This window comes from Sinocyclocheilus grahami, unplaced genomic scaffold (genome assembly GCF_001515645.1).
Source record: "Sinocyclocheilus grahami isolate Dianchi unplaced genomic scaffold, SAMN03320097.WGS_v1.1 scaffold344.1, whole genome shotgun sequence".
Lineage (NCBI taxonomy): Eukaryota > Metazoa > Chordata > Actinopteri > Cypriniformes > Cyprinidae > Sinocyclocheilus > Sinocyclocheilus grahami.
The window spans coordinates 2,990,668-3,015,257 of record NW_015505523.1 but is presented as its reverse complement, the minus strand read 5'-3'; the positions used below and the strand labels follow the sequence as shown (position 1 = coordinate 3,015,257).

The 24,590-nt window shown below is 38.7% G+C and overlaps 2 protein-coding genes across 2 annotated transcripts; one reads left to right on the top strand and one right to left on the bottom strand.

Annotated features, from left to right (window-relative positions):
- Nucleotides 1-1,845: 1,845 nt before the first annotated feature.
- Nucleotides 1,846-12,080, top strand: LOC107548229 (high choriolytic enzyme 1-like). The gene is made up of 9 exons (XM_016228856.1): nt 1,846-1,884; nt 7,878-7,896; nt 8,339-8,401; nt 8,801-8,941; nt 9,028-9,145; nt 10,679-10,857; nt 11,555-11,636; nt 11,727-11,854; nt 11,968-12,080. The coding sequence occupies exons 1-9, from the start codon at nt 1,861-1,863 to the stop codon at nt 11,973-11,975; spliced, it is 762 nt and encodes a 253-aa protein (XP_016084342.1). The 5' UTR covers nt 1,846-1,860; the 3' UTR covers nt 11,976-12,080.
- A 772-nt stretch (nt 12,081-12,852) lies between these two features.
- Nucleotides 12,853-19,980, bottom strand: LOC107548227 (potassium channel subfamily K member 4-like). The gene is made up of 7 exons (XM_016228855.1): nt 19,843-19,980; nt 19,392-19,666; nt 17,067-17,181; nt 16,758-16,918; nt 16,377-16,563; nt 14,428-14,570; nt 12,853-14,094 (listed from the first exon to the last, which is right to left on the bottom strand). The coding sequence occupies exons 2-7, from the start codon at nt 19,578-19,580 to the stop codon at nt 13,471-13,473; spliced, it is 1,419 nt and encodes a 472-aa protein (XP_016084341.1). The 5' UTR covers nt 19,581-19,666; nt 19,843-19,980; the 3' UTR covers nt 12,853-13,470.
- Between the last annotated feature and the right edge of the window lie 4,610 nt (nt 19,981-24,590).

Below are 24,590 nucleotides of genomic sequence, written 5' to 3'. Positions count from 1 at the left end.
GTTGAAGCAGCCCAAATACTCAACAATAAATCTGATCTTTATGTAACTCTATTCTCCTTGTAAGTTACCTGCTATGAAGCGTATAGGTGTAACAAACAGCACTGAATAATGTTGTTTAAAAGAACTTAGTGTCTGTCACATTTTTTAATGTCCAAAAGTGAAACTGTTGTTTTAGACTTCAGTGCTGCAGTTGTTCTGTAACATTAGTTAAAGATTTCTACTTGTCTTTTTATATCACTTTAGGTTACGGATTTATTTTTTGAGGTACACTAGGAACAGCTCTACTTCAGAATGCTAGTTGTGTTTGGTGACATTGGTCCTATTCTTAAACTAGTCACAGTAGTCTGTATTGTCGTCAGTTGCTGCTTTGTGTAAAATTAAAGCATAGTAGCAGTGATCAACTGATTTCTAATCTAAAGTTTACTGTGTAAATCTGATACTCAGCAGAGAAATCTGAGACAAGTAGCACGTTAGCCTTTGAACTTCGACTACAGTATGCATGCATTACAACTGTCGAGCAAAGACTGTCAGAGCAGACCTCAAAAGGTGACCTTGTACACCGAGCCTTGACAATTGAAAGGTTAATTGCTAAACTGGATTACAACTTCTTAAGAACAGAGATACCCAATCACGTCCAAGAGTGGCCTAGTGGTCACCAACACTTCAAAGACAGTTTCTATAAATTATTTATACACGGCCATTAGAAAAATACTTTTTTTAATCACAAATGTAACCTACATAGACTTATATGTAACCATTTTTATAATAAATACCTGCAATAATGCTTGACACAGTTTTTGTGAAAACTATTCACCCTTGACCTTTTGAACTCTGGTGAAACCAGTTACGACTGAGTTTTAAACACGACCAAAAAAAAACCCCCATAAAACGGTAACCTTGTCTTTCATTATCAGTGATTTAAAAATGCTGACTAAAAAATAAAAGCTAACCATTATGTATTTCTCAGTTTTTGCTATATTATTAATAATAATACTCATTTATAAAGACATTTACATGAAACTGTATGACGCAAAAAAACTTTTTTCAGTTTTTACACACATGCTAGTGTATGCGGTGTGAATTTTGTTATCAGCACAGTACCTGCATACTGTACATGTACAGCCCAATTTTTCCAAAGTATACTATGTAAGCTAGGGTAGGCATATGCGTGATACAAATTTTGTCAACAGCATAATATATGCGTACTGTATACCTACAGCACGTTTTTTTCTAACCGCCCAGTACAAAAACTGGACGAGGATGAAATTTTTAGTGCATATGTCCACCGCTTGTGTTTGCAATTTGCAGTATACTTTTCGAATGCATACTTGTATATGTTCGACTGTGCCGAAGTAGCGTAAAAAGTATACCGTGGAATTTATACTGACAACTAGTGGCAGGATGCAGAATCACAAAGATTTCAGTTACTAGAAATGCAATCATCTTTGCAATAAACCCTAATTAATTTAAGGCTAGTCACGTGATTTCAACATGTCTGCCCCATGAAGGCAACTGAATCCATGTAAAACAATCGGCTTTTATTGACATGACTGGAGTCTATTTCTTGTCAGAGTACGTCATTTTTAACTTTGTGTGTTAAACTTTTTAATGAGGTAAACAATTTAGTACGTGAAGTGTTAAGTACGGCTTTTGATTACATTTGACAACATAACCCCTGTCACTGTCTACTTCAATGTGTGCACACAGATTTAAAATAGCCAAATTAAATTACTACCTTCTTGTACCAACTGCATTATGTCAGTGACGACGTGAAATGCCTCAAATACAAGAATGCAAAGCAGATGTGTCGCGCCTGATGTAGTTTGTTTCCAGACTGAAGGGCTGTCCTGGAAATGCGACATGACTCGAGTACAAGAGTCCGAGGTAAAATCTTACGCGCTGATACAGTGTATGAGCTGCTAGGGGACAACTCGATCAAGGTCAGCGTGCTGCAAAGTGTTACTGCGGACTTTTCCCCATTTTTAACGCAGTAAAGGCGCATAATACTCATTTATATGCAACGAATAAGCTAGAGTCTGCGAATTTAAATGTTAGGCACTAAATCAAATCTGCCAAGACGTGTTCTGGCGCTGTTAGTAGTCCTACAATCAAACTATCTCTACACACCGACCTATTTACAGTGTAAAGTTTTTACTGCTGAGCGTAACATTGGGAGTATTGGTAGCGACAGCGGACATTTGCCAGTGATAGACGGTATGACACCAGAATCACGATTATCAAGCATTACATTGTTTACACTCACACAACATAAAGCATTGCGTTGCTGGGAGCCGGTTGGATAAATACTTACCAGTATTTCAGAGAGCATTTCTGGTGCCTCGAAGCCAACCAAAGAAACTCTTGAGCAAACACTAAATCCGATATTTACATATGCACTAGCTATCACATATATTACAGTACTGTGTCTTGTCCTACACGCCGATTTAAAGAGCAGATGCTCTGCCTATTTGTTAAAGGGGCTACCTTAGCAATTCTGGTGCTCTATTAAGTACGATACGCTATAATTTGTAGACATAAAATCAATGCAACTACTCGATATTTTGAATGAATGGCGGCGCGAGTGCAGACGCGTATGTTTAATCCGTGTTTGCTTCGCTCTTCCCTGGACTAGTTCCCCATATTGCTGTTTCGGTTGTCACTGGAAGCCTGGATCCTGTCTTCCGCTAATACAGCTGAGATCCCGGTTACGTATATCCTCGTCTTTCTCCTCCCTCTCTGCTCTTGCGTCGACTGTTTCTCCTTTACGTCCGCTCACGAGTCCTCGCGCCTCCGTCACAAGAGGCAGCAGAGCTTTAAACAATAAAGAGAAATTGACCTACTGTATGTGTGACTCACGAGTTTACACACTTTTGAGTTACCCGATATTTACATATGCACTAGCTATCACATATATTACAGTACTGTGTCTTGTCCTACACGCCGATTTAAAGAGCAGATGCTCTGCCTATTTGTTAAAGGGGCTACCTTAGCAATTCTGGTGCTCTATTAAGTACGATACGCTATAATTTGTAGACATAAAATCAATGCAGCTACTCGATATTTTGAATGAATGGCGGCGCGAGTGCAGACGCGTATGTTTAATCCGTGTTTGCTTCGCTCTTCCCTGGACTAGTTCCCCATATTGCTGTTTCGGTTGTCACTGGAAGCCTGGATCCTGTCTTCCGCTAATACAGCTGAGATCCCGGTTACGTATATCCTCGTCTTTCTCCTCCCTCTCTGCTCTTGCGTCGACTGTTTCTCCTTTACGTCCGCTCACGAGTCCTCGCGCCTCCGTCACAAGAGGCAGCAGAGCTTTAAACAATAAAGAGAAATTGACCTACTGTATGTGTGACTCACGAGTTTACACACTTTTGAGTTATCATCCGAAGCCTTTATTCAGATGTCTTACATCTCGAGCTATTTTGGGGACTGTGTGAGGGGTAAACCGTAAACGTAACGCGCGTGGTGTAAAACAAAGCCATTTAATAACTGCCATGATTCGTGACTACGTAAAATAATTCGGCCTACGCACAGGGTTTTTCCAAAGCTGTAGCGAAACAACGCTGCATCTCGTCCTGAACTGTAACGCTCGTCTAATGTTACGCAGTATTGCGTAGGCTAATCAGTAAAAACATTTGACACGTTTTCCAAGGATAAGTGCGATTTAATGCCAACCGTGAATTTAATTATTCTGACAGCTTTTATGAACGAACTCCGTTTAAGTCATTCGCGTGCATGTGCAGTGTAAAAATGTTCATGAGTATAAGGGAACATAATAATAATCCATGTTAAAATGAACGAATTCTACTATAAATCCTGTGAATTGGTTAACGGACTTTTCCATATGTGGAGCCAAATTATATGTAACGGGACAGTAAACACAGTAAAAACATACTGTAAAAAAAATCTTATAGTTTACAGTGAAAAACGTAAACTGACGTTCCCAGAAGTTTCTGCGTGACGCATCACCTTTGGGTATGTTTCTTATTTTGTTATCTGTTATGTAAACCAGGCTGCTTAATGTTACATTTTATTTCATGTTTACGGCCGTTTTAGTGTTACGTGTATCTGGAAGTCTTTTGTAATGTATGTTTATTACTCATTGTTCGCAGAAAAATTCATTTTAATATCATCACGTGGCCTTTTGTTTTAGCCTACTAGGCTACTTGTTTTAGAAGAGCTCCGGTTATATTATCAGATGATGACATAAGCTAAACTATACTGTGTGGTCCAAATACGTCCCGTTCAGAAAAACCGCGACAGAATGCGTTTGTCCCAGAGAAGCTTAAACGGCGGGCCTGTAAATCAAGCATCGCTTTAGATGGCATGGAAAATGTCAGTCTGCTCGGTCTTGTGACACTGACTGACCCAACTCGCTGCTCTAGGCCTCCCGTAGTCAGCTGGTTCATACAACCGTTTTGGGCTGCGAGCCAGCGGCGCAGAGTTCAGTGACTGCGGAGAGAGGAAAGGAGAGACTACAATCCGTGTAACCTGATCACAGCACAGGGCTGAGAGACAGAGAGCGTTGCGTCTCAATGCCGCGCAATGCTGTAACGGAAAAGATTCCCGTGTTAAGGAAATGATTAGGCTATAGTGGTCTATTTTAGGAATGCATGTCAGACAGCGTGACTGAAACCTGCTGTCCGTTTTGTAAAAATAAAAAAATAATCAGACATTCCCAAGAACACTAATAAGGACAAAATGCATGCACGAGTGCTGGGCTTGTGTGGAAGCAAGGGCATGCTGCATGAAAAAGGATTAAAAAAGGAACAGGAAGCGCTAGTGTTCCCGTTGTCATTGAGAACGCACGCGGCCTTGAATTCAAGGTCATCCCCGACGCAGCCTACGCTGCATTTCAGCCGAGCTGCATTCTGTCTGATGCCCTTCACACAGAGTTCCTTTGCGGCACGTTTCCTCACATGCCCTCATTTGAACGGTTCTGTCACGGTTTGGTAGATGCTTTACAACTTTTAAAGAGCATCATGAGATCTTTTCCGACGGAGGCTTTTGTGTAAATTTGGTTTATGGCTCTACCACAAAAGGTCACACCTCGGTGCTCTGGAATGCTGATAGAGGTCATGACCCCAGGAACAGGTGGGAACAACTCCACAAACACTAATAGCCTCAAAAAGACAACAGCTGGGAGGTGAAGGCTATGCAGTAAGAAGACACTGAATCATTCTCATGCTAAACAACATATACACGACATCTTTCTCTTTTTAGCAAACTCCCAATGAAACGCACACAAGTTCATGTGTCCTATCAGACTAGGGGACTGCAAATAAACCATTAGCCCAATTCATCTCATGCAAACAATGCGCTGGTTTAACTCCCACAGATACTGATAAAACCGGCTATTTTAAACATGAGAGGCACTTACTTGAGGTAATTAATAAATAACCTTTTGCAGTTGCAGTCTATTTATGGGAACAAGGGTTGTAGGTATGAAGTGAGTCATAAAAGAATATAATTTATAATAGGCTACATAACTTTATGATGGCACGCGTATAGGCTACTGTAATATAATATGTTTGTGATTACAAACCCATCTCGATTTGAATTCAACACAAAACATTTTTCATATTCGTTTAGTATAGATTAAAGTGGCCTATAATGAAATACTTATGAAAAAAAAGCGAATGGTGTAATTGCATCACAGTGGACGCACCAGACGCACCGCAGCGCCATCTAGCGGTGATGTTATTATGCTGCCGATAAGTGGATTGTGCCAGTCTGACGTCTTTGTACAGAGTGTCCTCGAGCACAAGGTCATATGTTTCCGTTCACGAAAGTTGAGACATCCGAGCATGTGGCCCAGTTTAAGCTCCTATAGTGAAGCAACAATGCGATAACAGTGTGCGGTGATGCCAAGATAATCAGTGTGAAACACAAAATGCAAAGAATAACGCAATAACGAGTGAAAAACTCGTGGTGTTACACATTTTCATTTGCTTATCACAAGGTTGTCAAATTATTTTGTAATTTTCATGGTGCAACTTTAGGTGATTGAAATATTTATGATGTCAGATAGCCTAATAGCATAGCCTACTTCATGTTTGTGTTTATTCTTGGATTTATTGCAGGTAAGAGGAATTTTATAACAGCCCCATTTCTGTTGCTGTTCGTCAAAATACAATAGTAAAGTCACTTTAATTCTCCCTCTGCACATTTAAAAGGCAGAACATCATAATGACAATATTTATAGAGTTTAAAGGGTAGACTGTCTGGCTGTTTCTGAGGGTTCAGGAGGGACTGATGGTTTCCTCTACAGTTCAGTGAGGTTATGTGTATAGTTGAAGTGAATGGGGACTACAGTTTTAACAGAGTTATTTGCAGTGAAGTCTTATTTCAGCACTTCCCAGGGTTTTAAGGTAAGCTTTCAGCACAGGATTATGGCAGCCTCAACCTCTGAGTCAGATTACATTTGTTTCCTTCACAGTATCGCAAGATGTTTCAGCTGCCATTCATAATGCAAGTTTTTTGTTTGATTGTTCGTTTTGAATGACACCTGTTTCATGTTCTGTTTCTCTCTGTCCACAAAAGCGCAGTGTGTATTCATTTCAGAGGCCATGTTAAGGTAAAAGATGATCAAAATAATCCTATTTTTCTAGATGAATTAAAAAAGATGACGAACATGCATTATAAACCAATTTATCAACACTGTCTTTTAAAGTCTTTTATGCAGCAGTATTAACTGATGGTGTGAACTATAACTTTTATTTGAAAAATAAAAGAAAACTGTGCAAGTTACACACATTGAATGGCACACAAACAGTTTCTGTTTAGTAAATTTGTCTGTATCTATTATTTTAGCTGTCTATAATCTGCATATTGGTTTTGAAACATTCTGTGTAGATTAACTAGCGTTTATATGTAAATGCGAGCAATGTAAATGAAGTAATAATTCTCAGAGACTCTGATGAGCATTAACTGACTCATGATAAACAAGTTATATTATTACGCTACCGATTTTATGATATCATTTATATTATTACACTACACTGCTTTGATTTTTCATGTTTTTGAACAAAGTCATATGGTTTGCAAATGTTCTGCATTTATTTGATCAAAAATACAGTAAAACAGTAATATTGTTGAAATTATTACAATGTTCAATAATATGTTTATGTAATATGTGTGATGGTAAAGCTGAATTTTCAGCAGCCATTACTCTTCAGTGTCACATTCTTCAGAAATCATTCTAATATGCTCATTTGATGCTCAAGAAACATTTCTTATTATTATCAATGTGGAAAACAGTTGTGCTTCTTAATATTTTTGTGGAAACTAGGATATTTTTTCTCTTAATTCTTTGATAATTAATTAGATGATTCTATGTCACTTTTGATCAATTTAATGCTTCCTTGCTGGATAAAAGTATTTATTTCTTTAAAAAAAAATCTGACTGACCCCAAACCTTTTAGTAATGAACTCTTACCACTTATTTAGACATTTAGTGACATGGGCATTTCGTTGTCATGTCTAATGTTGCTGTTTTAGTCTAATTCTAAAACAAATGAAAATGCAGTCTTATTTATAGTGGGTGAGGCCGACGTAACCTTATGCTGGAGGCTTATCAGATCTTTTCAAGTGGTCTGTGTTGATTTTAACCTTAACCCCAATGCTGGACACTCCCAGTTATCTTCTATATAAGAAAGGCTTCACCTCAGCTCTCTCACAGTTCCACTCTCAGGTAAAAATTGTTTTGAAACACACTGAGGGAAAATGGATTGTGTATTGCTTTTCTCCATCTCGGCTGTGCTGCTAGGTCTCTCTCAAGCTCTTCCTGCTACAGTAAGAGCTGCAGCTCCCAGAGTTGAGCATCCTTCACTCATTCGCTCGCACTCACTCACTCTGTATATCTGCTCTTTCCACAGGTGCTGCCCACTGATCAAGGTGAGTTTCTATTCAGCCCTGATGTGTTCTTCAGCTCAGGTAGACCAGTGGGGCTTAACCCCGATAAAAGAGATTCTTGCAGCTCTCTGGTGATGGTCAGAAATATGGGCGACAGATGCTAGTTATGGGAAGATCTCTCTTATTCATTTGAGTGGCATTCCCCAAACACGTCCACCTACACAATCTTGATCATATTCCAAAATACTAAATCACTATAATGCAGCCAAAGATAATTTATGAGGAAAATAAATGATTACTTTATCTTCAGAGTCTGTCGTTCAATAATGAGACAAACACAATGAACAAATTGTTCATGAATGACCTGTCACTAACTTAATGTTTGGGTCCCCATGCAGTACCAGGATTAAGAACCACTAATTTAGACCAATAAAATACAGAAAAATATAGAAAATATGGTTTAATATTGCCATTATTTGTTCAGATATCCTGTTTGAGAAGCATGATGATATGGATATTTTCTCAAGAATTCTGGAGGCAAACAAAGGTAATAGTTATTTACTACTTTACTACTCGACTATAATAATGTTAGGCATTTTTTATGCTTTTTACTTATTATATTAATATGTAAATATACTAAATTGTATTAAATTAAATTATTAAATATATTTAATAAAATGGTTAATTTGTAACTTTATAATTCATAGTTTATATAAACTATAAAAAATGGTATAGGTTAATAGTAATTAAAATGTTAACTAAGTCATATTTTTTATATTGTTTATAGTTTGTACATGATATTTCACAGTTAAAACACATGTATGTCTATTTAGATATATTAATCATGATGTTTGCTTGCAGTTGATTATTTAACAGTAGTTTTAACATTTCTCTAAGCAATTAAATAATTGAAAAGATTCTGACTCTTTTTGTTTTGATGATTCAGAGATCAGTGACATGCTTCTGGAGGGAGATATGGCCTTTCCCAAAACAAGGAATGCCATGAAATGCTTGAATGACTACTGCAAATGGCCAAAATCCCCATCTGGACAGGTTGAAGTGCCATACACCATTGCTTCTGACTTCTGTGAGTGACGATAAATTCACTTTTATGTAAATCTGCATCAAAACTCAATAACATACATCATTTTTTTTTGTGTGTGTTTTTGATAGATGATGATGAGAAGGCAGTGATTGAAAATGCAATGAAGAGCATCACTGCAAAAACCTGCGTCTGTTTTGTGTTGCGAAAGAATCAAGTGGACTACATCAGCATTGAGAATCTACTAGGGTGAGCTTGACCACAGCTGAATAATGAATATACTCATAAACAAATATACCTGCATAACATTAAAAAGTTTAGGGTTACTGAGATTTTTTGTTGTGATTAAGAAATTAATACTTTTATTCAGCAAGGATGCATTAAATTGATTAAAAGTGACAGTAAAGGCATTTAGAATATTATACAGATTTCTGTTTTACTGTTCATCAAAGAATTCTGAAAAATGTATCACCATTTTCACAAAAGTATTAAGCAGCACTATTGTTTTCAACATTAATAATAATAATAATAATAAATGTTTCTTGAGCAGCAAATCAGCATATTACAATGATTTCTCAATGATCACGTGACACTAAAGACTGGAGTAATGCTGCTGAATATTCAGCTTTGCCATCACAGAACAAATTTACATTATAAAATATATTTAAAATAGAAAACAGTTATTTTAAATTGTAATAATACATCACAACATTGCTGATTTTATTGTATGTTTGATTATTTCAAATTCAATTCTTTCTTTCAAAAACATTGAAAAAAGTTAAAGGGGTCATATGATGTTGCTAAAAAGAACATTATTTTGTGTATTTGGTGTAATGAAATGTGTTTATGCGGTTTAAAGTTAAAAAAACACATTATTTTCCACATAATGTACATTATTTTTTCTCCTCTATGCCCCGCCTTTCTGAAACGCATCGATTTTTACAAAGCTCATCGGTCTGAAAAGTGAGGTGTGCTCTGATTGGCCAGCTATCCAGTGCGTTGTGATTGGCCAAATACCTCAAGCGTGTGACGGAAATGTTACGCCCCTTACCATACTGTGATGCCCTGTCCGGCCAGAGCGACGAGACAAAAACATTAAAACCCATTATAAACGAGGCATTTGCTGCAACCAGTGGGGACATAATTACAAATTATAATGAGCTTTCACAATGAAACACAGCATCACACACAGCGGCTAGAGTGAGGAACGGCCGGCGGATTTGACGAAGGAGCGGCCGGTGGGCTTGCGGCAACCATGTGTGACGACTTGGGTTGGACTCCGCTTCGTCCACGGTGAAAGCTGATCCGGTGATCCACAGCACAAAGTTAATGTATTTCCTCAGCGACCAGCACGGATCAGCTCTAGGCATGATGAAGCGGATATCGTCCTCTTTTGGAAGGCCAAACAAAGTAGTTTAATTTCACAATGAAACACACAGCGCCTACACGACATGGCGGCGGCAGCAACAATACTACAGCGAGAATAAAAGTTACGCCTTCTTTCTTTGCGAGAACATTTTTTAGGTAGGAATAAAGATATTCTTTTATAAAGAATATCTCTTTGGATTTGAGACTTTAGTCTTTGCAACTTTACAGATCTTCTTTATGCACCAAGAGCTTGTAACACTCCAAAGAGAAAGGAAAAATTTAAATCGCATCATATGAACCCTTTAACTTTTGAACTCTAGTGTAGGCCTACATTTGAGTTTACACATCAGTACACTGTAATTTGCAGGTGATTTTGTGAATTTCAGTTCTTTGAATATATATCTTTTTTTACAGCTGCTCGTCTGCTGTAGGGAGATCTGGAGGTAAACAGCAGTTGTCTCTGTCTGTGGATGGCTGTGTTTCTCACGGGATCATTGAGCATGAGCTCCTCCATTCTCTGGGGTTCCACCACGAACACACCAGGAGCGACAGAGACCAGTACGTCCAGATCAACTGGCAGAATATTCCACAAGGTCAGAGGATGTGTGCGTGTGAATGTGGAAAAATCTCAAATACTAGAGGTGTTTTAAAAAACAATCTTTTTATTTTATCGTAATGAAAACCTCAGTACCATTACGCCTTCTTTCTTTGCGAGAACATTTTTTAGGTAGGAATAAAGATATTCTTTTATAAAGAATATCTCTTTGGATTTGAGACTTTAGTCTTTGCAACTTTACAGATCTTCTTTATGCACCAAGAGCTTGTAACACTCCAAAGAGAAAGGAAAAATTTAAATCGCATCATATGAACCCTTTAACTTTTGAACTCTAGTGTAGGCCTACATTTGAGTTTACACATCAGTACACTGTAATTTGCAGGTGATTTTGTGAATTTCAGTTCTTTGAATATATATCTTTTTTTACAGCTGCTCGTCTGCTGTAGGGAGATCTGGAGGTAAACAGCAGTTGTCTCTGTCTGTGGATGGCTGTGTTTCTCACGGGATCATTGAGCATGAGCTCCTCCATTCTCTGGGGTTCCACCACGAACACACCAGGAGCGACAGAGACCAGTACGTCCAGATCAACTGGCAGAATATTCCACAAGGTCAGAGGATGTGTGCGTGTGAATGTGGAAAAATCTCAAATACTAGAGGTGTTTTAAAAAACAATCTTTTTATTTTATCGTAATGAAAACCTCAGTACCAATGAACACTCATTTGCCCTTGCACAGCATCTGCATACAACTTTCAGAAGAAGGACACAAATAATCTGAATACCCCTTATGACTACAGCTCTATCATGCATTATGGAAGGTAAAACTTCACCCATATTACTTTTGAAATCATGCTTCAGTACAGATATATAAAGTACATCCTCACGGCACTCTCGTTCTCCATCTGTAGGACTGCCTTCGCCATACAGTATGGCAAGGAAACAATCACTCCGATTCCTAACCCTTCAGTGCAGATTGGACAGAGAAAGGAAATGTCTAACATTGATATTCAGAGGATCAACAAGCTCTATGAGTGTGGTGAGCACATTACACACATATAGTCTTATTTTAAATAGCATTTTGGACAGTAATGACTTTACGAAAGTACTACAGTTCTGATCAAATCAAAGTAAAATGATTTTTTTATACAGATCTTTAAAATGAACACTGAAGATCAAACCCCAGTGAAATACAGACTGTGACAAAATAAAAGGATTACGGTACTGTATAACCAAAGTAAATTTTTCCTTCCTCCTTTGACTGTAACTTGACCACATACATGTAATGGACTGACTGCAGTGCTGAATTGCAATATACCTTGTTACAATTGAGTCCTGATGTGGTTACGTGTTAGTTCCTAGCAGGGTTGAACTTCTCGAGTTACTTAATAAGTTAAGGGAAAAAACACACACCACACTCACGAGCCGTGTGAACGCAGATTACCTGTTAGAGATGAATCTACACATTATGAATGCCTGTTTCTGCCTCAAAGTAAAAAAACTAGCAAGTATGAAAAAAAGACTTTCATTTGTGATATGTAATGTCACAGTTACGAGAAATTAGCAATTCAAAGACAATGAGATTTAAAATCAAAATTACGTGATACATGGCAAAATAAAGGGACAATTGTGTAATATTAAAAGTTAAATAAAGAAATAAAGAAATAAAGTTGCAATTATGAGAAATAAAGGTCTTTTTAGGTCATTTATGAAAAATAGTTACATTGTCAGACAAAGTGTCAATTGTAAGATATAAAGATGAAATCATGCTAAATTATGAGAACAAGTCACAATTTTGATAAATAAATTTGCAGCTCTGAAAAAATTAAGTTGCAATACTAAGAAATAAACTTCCAATTACAAGACAAAGTAGCAACTGAGGGATTTAGTCAGAATTATAGGATATATGACAATTTTGAGATAGGAAGCCGTAATTACAGGGAATAATGTTGCAATTACAAGAAAAAGTGGCAACTGCAGAGGATTAAAAGTCACAATTATGAGAAATATTCATATTGTGAGATATGAAGTGTCGTTTGCTATATATAAATGTGCAAGAATGAGAAATCATGAGAGAAAGTAACAATTACTAAAAGTGAAATTACAACTGTGAGGCGTAAAATCGTAGTCATGAGAAATGAAGACGCAATTACCAGTACCTCTTTTTTTACTTGAAGCAGGAACCGGAGTTTGATTAACTCAAGCAGTAAACATCAGTTGAGTTGGATTAGTAACATTAGTATCAAGGTGTCATTCCTTTATTATTTTGATGTTAGGAAAGAAGCGAAAGACACACAGAATGAAACATTAATTGATGGTCAGTGTATCCATAAACAAGTGAGCCAGTCATGTACAGTGAACGCCCAGTAGATGGCACTAAGTGTCTGATCACCTTGGCCTTCCTGCACATCAGGCCAATAAAAGTTCTCACTCATGCTGAGGGGTCCCAGATTTGACCACACCTGATTCTTCTCCCGCAACCCCCTTTCACTTTAGGCACATGGATCGTTTCTTATTTCGTCCCAGTAAAATCTGAGAATAATGCCAGGTGCCTTCCCAGTGGAGCACATCATATCCTAAAGCTAGCAAAGTTGCAAAACTATATTCCAAAGAGGCTTTTCTGAGGAGCTACAAACCCCATGAACACCCTGACACTCACAGCTTTGGCGTAGGTGGATCTTTCTGCCTAATGTCTCCATTTGGCGCTTTATTCTCTGGTTCGTTTGGACTGGTTTTGGGGGTCTTGGGTTTCTGTTGATCCCTTCTCAAGTGTCTTCTTTGACGTCTCCTTTTGGGCCTGTCTGTAGAAGCTGGGTTCGGTTCTGGTACATCCAGCAGGGGGTCCAGGTGAATCTTCCCACTCACTGCATCTGAAGACTCGTCGATGTATGCAAGATTTTCCCCAAAGTAATCCAAGGGCTGAGAGAGGATGGGATCTTTGGGCATGGTGTGGAGTTTTTCCTCTTTCTCTAAATCTTTGCCCTTGTCGCTACCCCCTCCCTCCGGGACACGTTCTGTCTGGGTGACCTCCGATTCGGACTCAGAGCTGCTTTCTGACTCATCTGATGAACCTGAGTAGGAGCCAGATTCAGATTCATTCTCCTCTTTTCCGTCCTCTCCGGTTCTACCCTGACTGCCATTGTGTCTGTGGCGCCTGTGACGCCGCTTTCGCCTGGTACGCTTGAAAGGATCTTCAAATTTTCCGGACATGTGGAAATCCACAGACATGTTCTGGATGTTCTGAGTAAAGTCTGAGGCATGTGCTCTCAACCCCTCCATCTGAGAGCAGAAAGTAGGGCAGGAGAAATGGGAAGGCTTTAGAGTTATGGAGAGATTTGTATGTCACCATGAACAGAATGATTGAAATTTGATACAGATTTTAGGTTAATAGGAGTTGTGGTTGATGAATTGCAGGTATAAGAAAAATGGAAGGAAGGTTATCATGAAATATAGAAGGGGCGGGAATTGAGAGAGAAGTTAAAAATCCCATTTGAGTTGCAGTGTTGAGTTTGACCAGGGAGTCTGACCAGGCACTGACCTTATTCATAAACTCCATAAGACATTTGATTATAAAAAAATTAATTAGACATCCTAATTTAATCATTGGCCTACCTCAGCTCGGGTTTTTTTGATAAGAACCAGGATCCAGTTCCCAATCATGGAAAGAATGGACACAAAGTAGGCCAATCCAAACAAAATCCAGAACCACACCAGAGGCTTGTACCAATGATCTTGACCTGAATCACCGCTATCACCTGATGAGGCAAGAAATGCACAAAACACATAAAGAGAAATTTATTCAAATTAAAGTTACAGTTCACCCAAAAATGAAAGTTCTGTCATCATTTACTCACCCTCATGTGGTTCCAAAATTGTTTGACTTTAGTTCTTCTGTCGAACACAAAAGATATTCGATGTTACATTTGTTTTTGTCCATATGATGAAAGTCAACGGGACCCATAGTTTTCAAGCTCCAAGAAGGGCATAAATGTAGCATTAAATTAGTTCAGTTTAAGCCTTTATTCACTGTGAAATGAAATGAAAACATTCATGCATAGAAAGAGAAAAATGGTGAGACAAACCTCAAAAGTTAGGACAAGAACCAATAAGGTTTTACAGCATTTGACGTTTGAGGTTTGAGTCGGCATATTGGTTGTAGTCTGTATATGTGTGTTGATCAAGGTTTTGATTTGATTTGCAAGTGAATAAAAGCTTATTTTGATCTATTCATCATACAAAATGATAATCTGGATACAGATATCTTGGAATATACCAGTCAAGTTGTATGGGTTAAAGGGATAGTTCACCCTCATGTCGTTCCAAACCCGTAAGACCTTCGTTCATCTTTGGAACACAAATTTATATATTTTTGATTAAATCTGAGAGCTTTCTGACCCTTCATAGACAGCATTGCAACTGACATGTTCAAGGCCCAGAAAGGTATCAAGGACATCATTAAAATAGTACATGTGATCTGTGTGTGGTTCAACTGTAATTTTATGAAGCTACGAGAATACTTTTTGTGTGCAAAGAAAACAAAAATAATGACTTTATTCAACAATTTCTTCTCTTCCGTGTCAGTCTATGCTGCACATCCATGAGAGTACCATGACACATGTGTTTGGTGCTGCTGATGCAGGAGTCGGCGTTCTGGCGTAGAACACTTTGTTTACAAGCAGAGGAATGCACACACATGTGTTATAGTACTGTTGTGAACGTGTCGAAGACTTACAAGAAAGAGAAAAAATTGTTAAATAAAGTTTTTTTCTTCTTTGCACACAAAAAGTATTCTCGTAGCTTCATAAAATTAAGGTTGAACCACTGATGTCACATGGACTATTTTAACAATGTCCTTACTACCTTTCTATGCCTTGAACATGTCAGTTGCATTGCTGTCTACTCAGGGTCAGAAAGCCCTCGGATTTCATCAAAAATATCATAATTTGTGTTCCAAAGATGAACAAAGGTCTTATGGGTTTGGAACCACATGAGGGTGAGTAATTAATGACAGAAAAAAAATGTTTGGGTGAACTATCCTTTTAATTGAACGCTACCATTGTGTGCTTTTTTTGTTTTTTTGCCGAATGTTTTTGGATCCATTTACTTTCGTATTATGTACAACAGCTGAAATATTCTTCAGAATTTTTGTTTTGTGTTCCGCATAAGTCATACACGTTTGGAATAACATGAGGGTGAGTGGATGATGACAGATTTTTGGGTGAACTATTCCTTTAAGTGTGTTTCTTGGTAAGGTATTTAGCATTGCAAGTCACTTTGTAGTTTCAGTTCTGGCAACCCAAACCAAAATGGTCCCACCACGAAGCCCACCACAAGATGACTGCAGTGGTTTGTTTTTTAATGTTACATTTCATGGAAGAACAAGCCAAGGTTAAATGAGGTCTTCGCTGAGGGTTAACATCTTGAGCAAGAAGACAAGAGACAAGACAGATGCTTACAGGTTTAAATCTCAGTTTCAATCAATTTGATCTCGAAATAAAATGCAAGCTATTTATTAAAATGTTGCAAGTGATGAAACATTTCAAGATTTCACCCAGTGGTACCTGCAACATAGTCTCCAAAGCCCACTGTTGTGAGGGTGATGACCACAAAGTAGGCGGATTCTAGCAGAGACCAATCTTCAACCTTCTGGAAGACTAAAATTGGCACAAAGATGAACAGAACACAGCCCAGCAGGATGGACAGCACAGCGGTGATGACACGCACGATGGTTGGGCTCACCTTCCACTTCTGAATGGAGAAGATAAAGAAAACTGAAGAAAATTAAATGAAACTTTGAAATTAATTGAAATGAAACTTTGTGACAAAGGTTTACAGCACCTTGATGTGTAAGAGCCATGAAAGACAATTTATAGAAAAACTACAATGATATTGATTAATGATTGTCTTGTGAGGTTATGTTTGTCTTCATCATAATTTTTTACCCATAAAAGAGCTTCAACTTTAGCAGTGGCGTTCCTCAGTGACGTCCCCAGACGGTCTCCTACGGCACCCAACAGAAATCCAAACAAGGGAATGCCCACCACTGTATAACAGATACAGAAGAACTGACCCCACGGTGTCTTTGGAGAGATGTTTCCATAACCTAGACCACAGACAAATACTTGCAGTGATCTGATGGCAGATATTTTTAAACATCTCACAGTGCCAATGATCCTCAGAATGCAGAGACCAGGCCAGGCTCTAGCTTTAACATGCAGGTGTGTTCAGCCGGTGATATGGGAGTCCCATACCGATTGTGGTGACAATGGTGCCACAGAAGAAGAAAGCGCTGGCCAGGTCCCAACTGGTACTGAATGTGGCATTGCTGTTGGGGTCAACTCCAACACTGATAGCCTCTACCACCTTCTGTATAGAGACAATGGAGTATAGGGAAAAAAATTAGATATTAAACACAGGTTGACTTAACATGACAACTGATACAAGTCAATGCTGCAAGGCAGTAAAATGAAAGTTTTCTTAAAGGTGCAGTATGTAATATTGACAGTTAGTGGTTGAAATGGGTATGGTGGTCCAAATTCAAAATATGGTGCTCTCACACTACACAATACACATCATGTTCTCACAGTGAAAAATACATTGTGGGGCAAAGAGGACACTAACAACACACAGACAGACAAGACAGAGCAGGTTACTTGTGCTATGAAACAATCTTAGCTTTCAAATTTGGTCATTTTTTAATGAAATTCAAACAATAAATATCATTTTATGGCTCTTTAATGTGTTTTGACAGATCGCTGTAGCACCAGAGTTTAAGCGGCACGTGAACCGGTCATCTCTTCCTCTACTAGTTATAGCCAGGGTTGCCAGGTCTAGGTAACGGGGGGGCTTCGCTTCAACCTACTGACTAACAATAAAACCCTCAGTATAAACCCTCAGTATAAAAGTAGCCCAATTTCGCTAAAAAATGGCAGACTTGGTAACACTGGTTATATCACAAAATACATCAGAACAGAAGGAAGGCTTATCTTGTAAAAAAAACTGCAAAAAGACATCAATACACTTTCAAGGTCAAGTCCAACGATGTTAATCTACTCTCCTGTTTGTCAGAAAAAATGGCAGATTTTGCGTTATGATTGGTCAGATCGCCTGTCAATTTAACTCCTGCAAAGGGTCAATTAAAAGCCTTACACTGTAAATTGATTTTGAGTTGATTTATATGCATTTTAATATGCCTCTGATCATAGAAGTTTTTAGATGGATGCTGAGGATTTTTAGGTCTGGTAGAATCTGCGATCTCTGACCCAGTTCATTTGCTGGTCTCCATGACTGTAATACGCTGTGTTTTTTGCCAATTGGCAACCTGGTGTGTCAAAATACTATTGGGTAAATTGACAGTGGGCGGAATCACACAAACCAAAACAAAACCAGACATTCTGACACAGAATGCACATTTCAAAGTAGAATAGCTGGCTGAAGCATTGTTTTTTAGAGAAAGTATGTGAAATCATGTTTCCTAAATATCTGCAAACATATTGTGGTATTTTTATGCTTTAGTGCAGTCAAAAACATTACATACAGCACCTTTAAAGCTAATAATTTACTCTAGGAATGATCAATAACAATCTACTGAAAATAATCGATAAAGGAATTTCGATTAATCAGTGGCTGGTTGCATAAAATACTTAATACTAGTCTTACAAGTTAGTCATCTTATTTTTTTTCTTTAATATAGGCCATAACATTGTCAGTTACATAAGTTACACAAGTCAGTTACATAAAAACATAGATTGGTCTAATTTGAATCCCCGCTCAGTAGAAATCGCATTGCAGGGAGTCCCTATCGATATAAATCGCGGTCCGGGGGCACATAGATCGGACAGAAAGGATGCTTTAGGGACTCTTATGGGGTGGTTGTGTACAGACTGCCAACACACATTTATGTTCAAACAACGTGTAAAAGTGAATTTTGCATAATAGGTGCCCTAAGAGGCTAAGTTTATGCAACTTTTCAGTGCACCATGCAAGGAGAATTCCACCAGTGATGCCATTTTACTGTAGTCATTTCAACTCGGTTGCCCTGTTCATGTGTTGTTAATGTGCTTGAGCACATATCTTAATAATTTGATGGTTTTATTGTTATCTGTAAATTAATGTGTGCATTTCCATTGTCTATTCTGTTCATCCTGAAAAGCGAGTCTTCACATTCTTTATAGAACAGACGAAGCACAATAATGTTGACTAATATAAAAATAGCAATAATGTTGGCTATTTATTGTTGGACATTAAATTTTGGTTTTAAATTGACAATATGTTTGACAATAAATCACAATGTACTGATTTAAACTGCTGTGAATATGCAGATGTGTATTCTTTTAGAATATAATATGTATAGGCTATTTGCGTATAATCTATATAACATGCATTCATAACATCTGTATTGGTTTTACTAGACCTCATAGAATTTGTACCATTACAAAGAACACTTATCAGGATGTGGAATAGCATGTTTTTTTTCCCAATGTATACAAAATAAAAAATAATTAAAAAAAAATCGGAATAATTGATTGACCAGCTAATCGATTATAAAAATAATCATAACTTGCAACAATACTTACATCTATCAGATACGATAGATTCTCAGGGTTTACACATGTGTAGCTGCCCAAGAACTCCTGACGGGTGGCTTGCAGCTCGACATGATGGACTTCCTCATTTGGAGCCTCCAGGGCATTGAACACCAGAGCCCCCATAATTAAGTACAGGAGCACTCCAATGAGGATGAATATAAGTGTGGAGCCATGCATGGCTGAATGTCTGCTGGAGCCTGTCCGTTTCTTGTCCTTTCCGCATGGGCAAGTGTTGGTCCGTGTTGGTCCTCTTGGGGACGAGACTGCGAAAACAACCAAATCCATTAAAGAGAGTTGCAAGAACTTCATGGTGAAAGCTTAAATGTGACCACAAAACAACTTTACAGAAGATTTTGGTCTAACCCATTAAAGCTGCAATATCAGTGTTGGTCTACTACTTTCAGAATTTCACCTGGGACAATGACCTTCAGCCACAAACCTGTCGTTTTCCTCCTCGCGTTTCCAGCTCCGTCTATGACAGTTGCTTGTGTCTTTGGATCTGTATCCACATGCAAACCCCTCGTCCTCGTGATCTGATTGAGAGGACACTGAGGTGTTTTAGATAGAAATATAATTAAAAACCCGTACAAAAAAATATATTATGCATACATAAATATTAGGGGTGTAACGGTTCAAATAACTCATGTTTAGGGAAAAAATACTGTCAAATAAAAATAAAGAAAATAAGAACAAATAATCTAACTACAAGCAAAAGCACAAATAAATACTGTACAATAGAGCAAAGATACAAATAAAACTGCTTTTCAGGTTTTTTAGGTAGGTCTAACAGTTTTTAAGTATACTTACAGAAATTGAATAAAGTAATCAAATGTAAAATAACACTGCATATGTGACTGTATAAATTAAAAAGAGTAATTCTTATTCAAGTTACAAAATGTATTCAATCAAAAGCAGTGAATGATCCTTGTTTTTTGTTTGATTAACATTAAAAAAGTGCTGTCACTGTAAGACAATGCACAGATGCAGTAGGCCTACACTAATACTGTTCGTTCAACTTAATATGTCTGCTAGGATACTTACCAGTACATATTGACATAGTTTTTGTGTGAATTTGACCATTAAAGCTCAAGACTTGAAAGAGAACTCAATATTTGCACGTGTACTGAGTTGTTTTTTTACCGAGAACATTACACCCTAAATATATGCAGGGGTTGGATAAAATAATGTGAACACCTGGAAAACATGTATTTGTATTTACTTCTTTAAGGTTTATGTGAACGTGTTTCTTTTACATTGTCATACTGTAGTTTGATGGTGGAATTCATTGATGATGAGTGAGATGGCAAAGATAAGGATGACAAGCGAAATAAATCCATCGGTAACCAGAACCACGGTCTCGTTTATTTCCCGGAGGGAGTGATAGTCAAACTCAAACTGCGTCAACGTTCCCGAAAGTGCTTGCGCCCAGCCCGGAGCTGCTGTGTCATAACTCGGCAAGACGGGATGTAACGTTATACAGATAAGCCCACGTTTACCATTAAGGATCTTCAGTTAATCAGTGTTTCATTAAGACGTTCATAAGCCAGACACTTAAGCTTGTGTTCTGAAAAGTGACAATAAGTTTGAACACTATAAGGGACTGTGTGTAACCTTAATAATTTATTGATATAGTCTATCGAAGAAAGTAAGTGATAAAAAAAAGGGACAAGTATTTATGCACATTTAAGCAAGCCAATATTTTTCAGTTTTTGAAGGGTCTTTTTGTGTTAAGTTTGATTATTTTCTAAGCATGTTCACTTAAATGTGACCATAAGCATCTTGTCAAGCGTTGTTCAACCATGCAGTATTGTCAAGCGTTGTTTGCTTAATTTGTTTTGTAAAAAAACAGGGCACAGCTTACACAAGTGTTACAAATTAAAAGAGAAGCCAGTTGCTGACCGCGTAAAATTTATGCAAGGTGAAAAACTGTGCTTCGGCTGTTTGAGCCCTGGCCACCAGTCTAAGAGCTGCAGTAACGGATGGTCTGTGACTCATGCTCAAAGAGGCACCCCACATGTCTGCACGAAGAACGTTCAAAGAGGGACCAAGAACTAAAGGAAGAGCAATCTAAGGAAAGAACACAACCACCAGAAGTCACAAAGGGAGCAATCTCTAACAGAGTTGTACAAGATACTAATAGTACACAGACGTCGGCAATAGTACCTGTCTATGTGTCAACGCCAAGTGATCCAGAGAAGGAGGTTCTCGTCTATGCTCTGTTAGATACACAAAGTGACTCTTCATTTATTCTTGATGAAGTGGCAGAGGTTCTTGATACAAACACTGAACAAGTGAAGTTAAAACTATCTACAATGTCGTCAAAGGGGACAATTATTCACTGTAAAAGACTTAATAGCCTACAAATAAGGGGCCTATTTTCCTCCAAGAAGTTAACAGTGCCGACAGTCTACACTCGTGACTTCATCCCTGCTAATCGCACACACATCCCAGTGCCTGAGACAGCGAAGGCATGGCCTCATTTGGAGCATCTTGCTGACCACATTGCACCTCAAAAGGATTGCGAAATTGGTCTGTTGATTGGATACAATTGCCCACAAGCTCTAATGCCACGAGAAGTCGTTTATGGAGAGGAAAGCCAGCCATTTGCTCAGAAGACCGACTTAGGTTGGAGCATAGTGAGTTATGGTGACCCAGGTGAAGACTACGGTGATGCAATTGGAGTAAGTCGCCGCATCATCGTAAAACAAGTCATGCCTGAAGTGAATGCAATGGTCAAGCTTAAAGGAGAAGTCCACTATGTTTGCAATACCCAGGTCAGTGAAATGGTCACTCCAGTTGACATAATTAAGATGTTGAAATCTGATTTTAATGAGAGAGGTGGGGAAGAGACAACCTTTTCTCAAGAAGATCTTCACTTCTTGGCTAAACTGAAAGATGGTATTAGACAGAAGCAAGACGGTCATTTAGAAATGCCCTTACCTTTCAAACAAGACAGACCAAATCTACCAAATAATAAGTCATGTGCTGTTCAACGCCTAATGTCCTTGGAACGAAAGCTCAGGAGAGACCAGCAATACTGCACTGACTACTTGAGGTTTATGAAAGACATCATTGCTCGTGGCGACGCAGAAAAGGTCCCTGAAGAAGAGCTTGACAATCAACCAGTCTGGTATATTCCTCACCATGGCGTATACCACCCCCAAAAGCCTGGAAAGATATGAGTGGTTTTTGATTGCTCAGCAAGGTTTCAAGAAACGTCACTGAATGACCAACTTCTTACTGGTCCAGAGCTTACAAATACCTTGGTGGGAGTACTTTGTAGGTTTCGCAAGGGCCCGATAGCCATCATGTGTGATGTGGAAAAAATCTTTCACCAGTTCCACGTGAGACCGGAGCATCAAGACTACCTCAGGTTCTTATGGTGGGAGAACGGTGATCTAGAGTCTCCACCCTCAATTTTTCGGATGAAGGTCCATCTATTTGGGGCTGCCTCCTCACCTGGATGTGCCAATTTTGGACTTAAGCATCTAGCCGCTCAAGGTCAGGATACATTTAATCCAAGCACTGTTAAATTAATTCAAAATAATTTTTATGTTGACGATGGACTGGTTTGCGCAACATCCGACGCTGAAGCAATCCAACTGATTAAGGAAGTGAGAGACCTTTGCAGCACAGGCAAGCTTAGAGTACACAAATTTATCTCCAACAGCCAGGAGGTATTGAAATCAATACCAAAGGACGAGTGTGCTGAGAGTGTCAAGGACATGGATATGGCTTTGGGAGAGCCACTTGTGGAAAGAGTTCTTGGCGTTCAATGGTGTGTAAACTCTGATGAATTCCAGTTCAGAGTGACTGTCAAAGAACACCCAAACACCAGAACAGGAGTACTCTCTACAGTAGCATCCATCTACGATCCATTGGGGTTCGTAGCTCCTTTTATTCTCCGTGGAAAGCAGATCCTACAACAATTGTGTCGAGACAAAGTAACTTGGGATGAGCCACTCCCACCAGAGCTAAGAGCACAGTGGGAAATCTGGCTACAAGATCTTCGAAACTTATCTAATGTAAGGATCAAAAGGTGCTATATCCCAGAGAACTTTAAAGATGTCAAGCAGTACGAACTTCACCACTTCTCAGATGCAAGTGTCATCAGTTACGGGGAATGTACTTACCTCAGAGCAATCGACGTCAAGGGAGAAGTTCACTGCACGCTAGTAATGGCAAAGGCACGGGTTGCTCCTACCAAAGTAACCACAGTGCCACGGCTTGAGCTGTTGGCTGCAGTTGTGGCAGCAAGAACAAGTGTTATGCTAAGAAATGAGCTTGAAATAGAGGGTCTTCAAGAACATTTTTGGACTGACTCAAAGGTTGTCCTCGGCTATATAAACAATGATGCCAGACGGTTTCATGTGTTTGTAGCGAACAGAATCCAAAGAATCAAGTCTACTACAGATTCTGCACAATGGCACTTTGTAAGGTCTGAAGATAATCCTGCAGATCATGCGTCAAGAGGTCTCTGCGCAGATCAGCTTGTTGCTTCAAATTGGTTCACTGGCCCGGATTTTTTATGGGAAAGAGAGCTACCCAGAGGAGATGTTATGGTGGGAGAAGTCTATGATCATGATCCGGAACTTCGAAAGGCCCTGGTGCTCAACACCAAGGTGAGGGAGGAGAGGTCATTGTTAGACCGCCTAACAAAGTTCTCTGACTGGAAAAGAGCTGTCAAGGCTATTGCTCTTCTAAAGCGCCATGCTAAGCAGATCAAAGGCATCAAAGATAAAGTAAGTAGAGCTACAAGTATTGAGGAAAGGAAGGAAGCAGAGCTGTTTATAATTAAGTTGGTTCAGAGGGAAGCATTCAGCAGTGAAATCAGAGGTATAGAGCAAGGCAAGGAAGTAAAACCCAAAGACAAGATAAACAAACTACACAAACTGAGTCCGTTTGTAGATGAACATGGTGTGCTTAGGGTTGGAGGACGTTTGACAAGATCTGTTCTTCATCCGCATGTCAAGCATCCTGCCATTGTGCCAAATAAGGGTCATGTATCATCATTACTTATTAAGCACTACCATGAAAGGGTGCATCATCAAGGAAGAGGAATAACTGCCAATGAATTGCGATCCAATGGAGTATGGGTCATAGGATGCAGCAGTGCAGTTGCCTCACATATTTACAAGTGTACAACATGCAGAAAGTACAGAAGGAACACACAAGATCCAAAAATGG